Source organism: Phodopus roborovskii, unplaced genomic scaffold, assembly GCF_943737965.1.
Source record: "Phodopus roborovskii unplaced genomic scaffold, PHOROB, whole genome shotgun sequence".
NCBI classification, from domain to species: Eukaryota; Metazoa; Chordata; class Mammalia; order Rodentia; family Cricetidae; genus Phodopus; species Phodopus roborovskii.
Genome location: NW_026126410.1, coordinates 41,774,767 through 41,782,830, shown reverse-complemented (window position 1 = coordinate 41,782,830; position 8,064 = coordinate 41,774,767). Strand labels below are relative to the sequence as shown.

The following is an 8,064-nucleotide window of genomic DNA, read 5'->3' as shown; positions in this document are numbered from 1 at the left end:
AAACTTACTTAGCTACCAAATGTTGAATATACCATTATGTCTATCCTTTTATTTGGTTGTGCTCTCATTCTAGCTGAAGTATTGATTATTTCTATCTGCAGTATTTTATCATTTATATTTAGTGCCTATAGGCTTGAATATACCGTAGTTTCTCACTGATTCTTCAATATGTATGAGTAAATGTTTCCTTTTAAAAAGATAAGCATTGTAAGTATAAAGAATATTTCCGAGCATTTGTTCATATCTCAACTTTTCTTCAGCAGGAACAAGACCCAAGAATAAAAATGTATATAACAAGGACGTTGATTGTAACCCACTACGTATTCAACGCCAGAGAATTCATACAGGGGAGAAACCCTACAAATGTGAAGAATGTGGTAAGGGCCTTAGTTCTTATAAAACATTTTCTATACACCAAAGACTTCACACTGGACAAAAACCCTACCAGTGTAAAGAATGTCATAAGGCCTTCAATACGCGCTCATCACTTTTTATACACCAGAAAAATCATACTAATGAAAAAACCTACAAGTGTGAAGAATGTGGCAAATCATTTTACTATCCTTCAATGCTGAAGCAACATCAGAGAATTCATTCTGGAGAGAAACCTTGCAAGTGTGAAGAATGTGGCAAAGCCTTTTATGTTCCTTCATTCCTCCAGGCACATCAACGAATTCATGCTGTGGAGAAATCATACAAGTGTGAAGAGTGTGGCAGATGTTTTTCCTTATTTTCATACCTTAAACAACATCAGGTGGTTCACTCTCAAGAAAATCCATATAAGTGTGAGGAGTGTGGGAAAAGGTTTTACTGTTTTGTAAAGCTTCAAGACCATCAGAAAATTCACACTGGGGAGAAATCATACAAGTGTGAAGAATGTGGCAAATGTTTTTACTTATCTTCATCTCTTCGGCGACATCAAACAATGCACCGTAAAGACAAACCCTACAAGTGCAAAGAGTGTGGCAGATGTTTTTACTCATTAGCATCTTTTAGACGCCATAAAAAAATCCACTCTGAATATAATCCTTATACATGTGTACAATGTGGCAAACGGTTTTCCTATTCTAGGAATCTTCAAGACCATCAAACGGTTCATACTGGAGAGAAACCATACAAGTGTGAAGAATGTCAGAAAGCCTTTCATTGTCACTCGTCCCTTAGGAGGCACAAGGAAGTTCATAATGGAGAGAAACCCAACCAGAGTGAAGATTGGGACAGATGTGCTTCCTCATCTTCACGCCTTAAACAACATAAAAGAAAAAGGAAAATTCATTCTGAAGACAATCCCTAGTAGTGTGCAGAATGCAACAAAGACTTTGTAAATCTTTATATTTTACTCAACACATGATATAGTTCATACAGCAAAAAATCCTACAAATGTCTTAAAAAGTTTATTTGTTCCACCCTTAAAACACATGAAATGATTCATTCTGACTACAAAGTATGTGAGTGTGTGAAGTGTAGTAAAAATCTTTGCTAAAAACTCAGATCTTATCCCGTAACACAAGAAATAAAAGACTGGGACTGGTATTGGGATTCAAATGTCAAGCTGATCAGAAAAGCAAAGCAGCCGGCCACTGTTTCTCACCTCTAGCTCAGGCTGAAAGGGCTCATCCATGAGCTCTTCACCAACCCTCAAACTGCTGCCTCTCCTCAGTGTGGCTGGAGAATGTCTTCCTATCTTCAGTATGGCTGCTGAATTAGTATCTATCAGTGTGACTGGAGAATGAATGCCTCCTACTGAGACCTAGCTCCTGTCTTATATTCCTCCCTAATGCTTGGATTAAAGGTGTGTGATCACAAGTGCTGTAATCATGTTTGTGTGAGCTATTTCTTTTTAGGACTGTATCAATCTTGTGTAGATCTGGGTGGCCTTGAACTCACAGAAATCCATCTACCTCTTGATCCTGAGTACTAGGAGTACAGTTATGTACCACCACCTTCTGGCTGCTGGGATCAAAGGTGTGTGCTTCTATGGCTTGAGGCTGACTTTGCTTTCTGAATCCTCATGCAAGCTTTAATAAATCATAAATAATATATCACTACATTATCCAACTCAAATGAATCCATAGTGGAGAATATCAAGTTGATTATTTTTGCAAAGTCAACATGAACATCTAGCTTAACAGAGTACAAATGCTAACATTGTTATGAGAGAACAGTAGAGACTTCTCTTTGCAGTAACCCCCAACAGTTTGTTCAAGTAGTATGTTGGGAACATATTTTGATTAGTGAGTCTCTTTCTTCTGTAACTGTAAATGTTTCATGAAACCTTTACCATGTCATAACTTTGTCCATTGTTTTCCTGCAATCTAAGGTCTGGGCTGTGGCACAGTTAACTGATGTTTTTCCCAGTGGAGTCATCCAAGCTCCTGGAATATCTCCTCTTGGAATATCTCTATCAGGTTATTTACACAGCATCTGGCTCCTGAATCCTTACTGGTAAAATAAAAGGATAGACCTTAGTTAAACCAACATGAAGGCCCAGTCATCAGCTGAGGGAGCAATAGCATTTACAGAGGTTTCCTGTCTTGACTTTACACAGCCTTACACTCAATAGCTGCCTTCCTAGCTAACTCATCATAAACTTTCTAGCTAACCTGTCCTGTACTTACTAGCTAACTCTTAAATTATCCCATAATTCTTACCTATGTTTAGCAACATGGCTTGGTACCTTCCCAGTAGAGCATTTTCATCTTGTTTCCTTGTATTTGCTGGTAACTTCTCTGAATCCGCCCTTCTCCTTCCCATCCTTAGTTTGGTCACCCTGCCAATACCGCCTGCCTGGCTATTGTCCAGTCAGTGTTTTATTGTACCAATTTGTGTGACCAGTATTCACAGTGTTCAAGAGGACTGTTCCACAGCATTTCCCCCTTTTGTCTAATGAAAAAGGAAGGTTATAACTTCAACATAGTAAAATTATAAATGACAAAACAGTTACTAAGTAAGAATTAGTTATCATTTCCAGTGTTACTTGTAATTGGCAAAATTAGAGAAAATTATTATCTATTTAGCTGCTTAGACAGTCACCCAAAGTTCCTCTGCAACATGAGGGCATCCAGCTCTGAACTACAGTCCTAGCATATCTGACATTCCTTCCTGGGAAGCAGGAAATTTCAAAGGGCTGTCCTATCTTGTCTTGGCAAAGTTCAGCATTCGCCTTGTACTGGTCCAGATCACAGTAACTGTCAGCAATTGAGGCATGGTCACTTTCTTTGCCCACTGGCTAGCTTTTTCCATTTAAAAAAAAAAAAAAACTCTTTACAGAGTTTCTTTTATGCTCACCATCTTCTCTGAAGTAGATTACTGCTGCCAGGAGCATTCATTTCTCACTCTCATGAAAAGCCTTACATTATTAAACATTAAATGCCATATGTTGTAGGTCTTTGAAGTGTTTGAAGACCATCTATGTAAATATATCTGTATGACTTTGAAAACATACCTAACATGTCTGTAAGTTTGATTATAGATGATTAACTTTATATTTCTTAATTATACTTATTTTTAAGTGAGTGGCATAAATATACCTTAAACAAGAATAGAAATATACAGTACAACAAAACTAAATTTGTTCCAATAAACCAAAATCTATACGAATATAAAATATTTAAGATTAGTAATTGTTTTTTGGATTAGTATAGATTCAGTAATCTACCATTTTATTCTATCATTTCTATATCATACCACCCTTCTTTTAGAAAGAGATCTCTGAATTTAAATCTTTTCTTTAGTCTTTTTTTTTTTGACTGTGACCAATATCAATTTATAATCAGCCTCCTAAACAAAGACTAATATTAATAATCGATTTTGGGAGAATCTGGGTATAGTTCTCAACACTACTTCCTGTTGTTTGGGGGCAGTAGTAATCTTTTGGGAGACCCTGAGAAAATTTAGGATTATGGTCTAGTCCTGACTGTAGTATCCTGTGAGTCTGGATCATCTCAGCCAGCAGCCTTGAAGCTGTTATAAAACCCAGAGGAAACTGCAACAGAAGCTTTCTGAAATGTTGGGTCATCAGGGCCATCTGTTCCTGTCAGATTTTTCAGGGGGTGTTCCATCAAATCTGATTTTTCCTAACCAAGAATGAATCCAGAGCCTCTCATTTCTTTTTAAAATAAAAGCAGGACCTTTTCCCCATAGTAACATCTTTTGACTTAAATTTTGCAGTCAAGGTATTTATAAAATATATAGGTTGGTATAACCTAGCAGCTTTCATAATCAAAATGTCTCTCAGCACTTATTTGCTCATTAACAGGCAACACAATGTACATAATCCAGATTGTGTATTTTCCTTCTTTACATGGCTTATTATTTTTATTATTCGGTTTCCCTTTTACATACTTTCTGTGCCCTTTTTTGTTTCTCTCCTAAGCCTATGTATATTTTTAAACACACTTAACTCATTTGTAGGTTTTTTGTTTTGGTTGTTTTGTTTGTTAATTTTTTTGGTCCGAACCTATTTCACTTTTCTATCTTTGGCTGATCACATGAGTGGCTAACTGCTAAGTGGTAGTTCTGACACGTGCTACTCATAAGCCCGTTTAAGTGATGGTATGGGGACCTCCCAAAAGAGCCACCGGTGCTATGTCACTATTTGGGAGCTGATTGGTGGCCCAAGAGAAAGCCTGTGATGCTACTAAAGTGATGAATGTTCATACAGTTAGAACACATTCAGAACAGAACCTGAGGCTTTCACATTGGATTTGACATCATCTGCCTGCATATATTTTGTGTTGTACACCATGAAAACTAAAATCCATGAGGGAGTTGGACCCTGAAAATCATATATGTTCTCTTCCTGACCCATGTTCATTACCTGCTTCAAATCCTTCCTTATCCTCCTACTCAAACTTCATTCTCTTTTCCACTTTACATGCTGTACCCACATAGACAACTCTTCACATATGTACATGTATTAGTGTCTAGATAACACATATGAGGAGGAACATGGCAGTATATTTCTTTATATGACTGGGTGTCTTCAACTAATAGACATTTGATGTCCATTATTTTTCTGTAAATTTTGTGATTATACCTTTCCCCTCTATGTGTTTGTGTGTAATAAACATGTATTTTCCATTAATTCATGGACACCTATGTTGACTCAGGGTTTTTACTGTTGTGAGTAAAGAAAGCAATCAGGTATGCCTGACATGTACCACATCTAGTTGGCCTCTCTGTGCAGTAAGATTCATCTACTCTCTACCCAAAAATCCCACCTGTTTTCTCCTGTCTCGCTAATTGGCCATTCAGCTTTATATTAAACCAATCAGAAGGTCCCTTGGCAAAGACAGATCTTCACAGTGTACAAAAAGATTACTCCTCACAATATTGCTTCACCATTTTAAAGAACTGACTTAATGTGATTTTTAACGCTATGGAAAGATTCAATCAGAACACAAGGACCAGAAATGACTTCTGAGCCTAATGTTAAAGTCCAAGTCTTGAGTCCCATTCGTGAATCTCCTATTGTGGATCTGGAGGAGAACACCAGACAGTCCCCATGGCTGTTTGAGACAAAAACAGTCACATTGTTGTTAAGAAACCACACTTCAAAGAAATTTCCTCTTTTATAATGACCAATTATCTTGACAGCTGTTTGTTATTAACCCCATCCTTGTCTCAAAATGGACCACAAAACGCAGTGAGGGGCTGCTCTCTGAAATACCGACTTTGGGAGAGAAAGCTTGGTGCTCCTGTAAAATAAAGCTTGCTTTATTCAGGCATTCGTGCACTTGCTTTTTCTCAGGCCAACAGCTGTGCAGACTCTTGCTTCTTTCTCCCAATCTCTACTGCAGGCAGACAGAATGGAGTGCAGGGACAGTAAATATCACCCACTCAGGATTCCAGGAATTCCTTCGCTCAGACTTCTGGGAAATGTAGTCCGTGCGACTGTGACATCACAGAGAACCATCCTGGAGAGCCTTTTCCGGATATGGTCTGCACATGTGCGTTTTCCCCAAAGTTGGGCGCGAGTCCTGCCCTGCTGGATCTTCTCCTGCATCTCTGACTTGGAGGTTGGTGCAGGGTGTAAAGCAGCCTGAGGCTCTGTGCGGGGTGTTGGTCCCTCATGGAGGGAGCAGACCTGGGCTGGGTGGGAGGGCGGAGAGACTGCCTTGGAGGTGGCTGGGACTCGGGAGGTTGCAGGTCAGGGCTGCGCCCTGAGTGATGGTTTCCTTAGGACATGCAGCCCAAGTCTGCCTTGGGCTTCTGGGACAGGAGAGTTGCCTGGGAACGCGGAAAGGTCCGGGACTGCAAGCTAATGATGGTCACCAGAAGTGGAGCTGGGAGCTCACTGAGCAGCTTTGGTGGGGAAGCATGCCTCACTAGCTGAGCCATTCTCACGTGGAAGCTGTCAGATTCCTCAGGATCTTAGAGCAAGCGGGGTTTCTGACCCCTCCTGTACTCTGTCCTGCTTGGTGTAAGGGTCTTGAGGTTTTGATTGTGTTCTCTTTCTCTGCCCGTTAAAGAATTGAGAGGAAATACCCGAGGCCCAACGGTTCATGGGAGTGAAGGAGTGAAATTCTGCACTCTGCCAGAGTCAGCTACTACAGAAAAGCTTAGACTAGGGGCGAGAGAACACAGGTACTGCAGACATTGAGGGGAATGACCCACTGTGAAGCAAATTGGGGACTAGAAAGGCTTTTGGGTCAGGTCACCAGGGTGAGGAAGAACTCATAGACCTGTGTGTGTGGCCTGAGATTTAAAGTAAACAGACCTGTGATGGAAAAGATGGTGCTTTACAAGCTCTCAAGTGGGAGAAGGGATGATAACCCAGCAACAGGACTGCCTGAACAATGACATCCTGCAGATATGAATAGCATGTGGTTCTACTCATGATGCGTATAAAACCACCAGCAGTGGTGGCACATGCCTTAGTCCCAGCACTTAGGAGGCTGAGTTAGCCGTATTTCTGAGTTAAAGGTAAGCCTGGTCTAGAGAGTGAGTTCCAGGATAGCCAGGACTACACAGAGAAACCCTATCTAATCCAACCCCCCCCCAAAAAAAAATTTATAAAGTCTTGAGTTGGTTGCTGTTGCTGTGATGAAACATCATGACCAAAAAATAAGTTGGGGAGGAAAGGATTATTTGGCTTACCCTTTAACACTGCTGTTCCTCCCTGAAGGAAGTCAAGACAGGAACTCAAACAGGGCAGGATTCCAGAGGCAGGAGCTGATGCAGAGGCCATGGAGGAGAGCTGCTTACCGACAACTTGCCTCCCCTGGCTTCCTCTGTGTGCTTTCTTATAGAACCCAGAACCACCAGCCCAGGGATGGCACCACCCACTGGGCCCTCCCACATTGATCACCAGTTGAGAAAATGCCTTACAGCTGGATCTTGTTGAGGCATTTCCTCGACCAAGGCTTTTGCTGAGGCATTTCCTCCACCGAGACTTCTTCTACTCTGATGACTCTAGCTTGTGTCAAGTTGACACACAAAACCAGCCAGTACATTAAGTACCTAAACATTGCTAAGAGAGGGAGAATTAGTCTTCCCCATGGATGAACCAGTGTGTATACTACAAGCAAATCACACTACTACACATTATTCCATTTTCCTATAGAATATTGATCACCTGCCCCAGGCGGGCACCACACATAATGGGCTGTGCTGTCTCATGTCAATCACTAAGAAGATGCCATAGGCTTCCCTACACACAGACTTATGGAGACATCTTCTCAATGATCTTTCTTCTTAAATGTCTCAAGTTGACAGGAAAACTATCCAGCCCAATGAATCTTGATATTTATATTACTTTTAGTGATTTTATAATTAAAACTGTGATATCATTCATTGACCTTTGTTTCAGGAAATGCTGTCCTTCCAGGATGTGGCTGTTGAGTTCTCTCTGGAAGAGAGGGAATGCCTGGAGCCTGCTCAGTGGAATCTGTACAGGGATGTGATGTTGGAGAATTACAGCCACCTTGATTTCCTGGGTGAGGATCTCATCCACAGTGAATTCTTATTTCACCATCAGCATGTGGCTTCCTCACTTTGTACTGTATCTCGTGGGAACATTTCAAAGGCCAGTTTCATATCTTTTAAGAACAATTAGAGTGG

General features: G+C 40.6%; 1 protein-coding gene across 1 annotated transcript; it reads left to right on the top strand.

The window, feature by feature from the left end:
• Positions 1 to 217: 217 nt before the first annotated feature.
• LOC127220800 (zinc finger protein 85-like) lies at positions 218 to 1,351 on the top strand (the record flags this gene model as incomplete). Its single annotated transcript, XM_051182698.1, is given in 1 exon segment — positions 218 to 1,351. A coding segment is annotated over 1 exon segment (1,134 nt), but the record flags the coding sequence as incomplete, so codon positions are not given.
• Between the last annotated feature and the right edge of the window lie 6,713 nt (positions 1,352 to 8,064).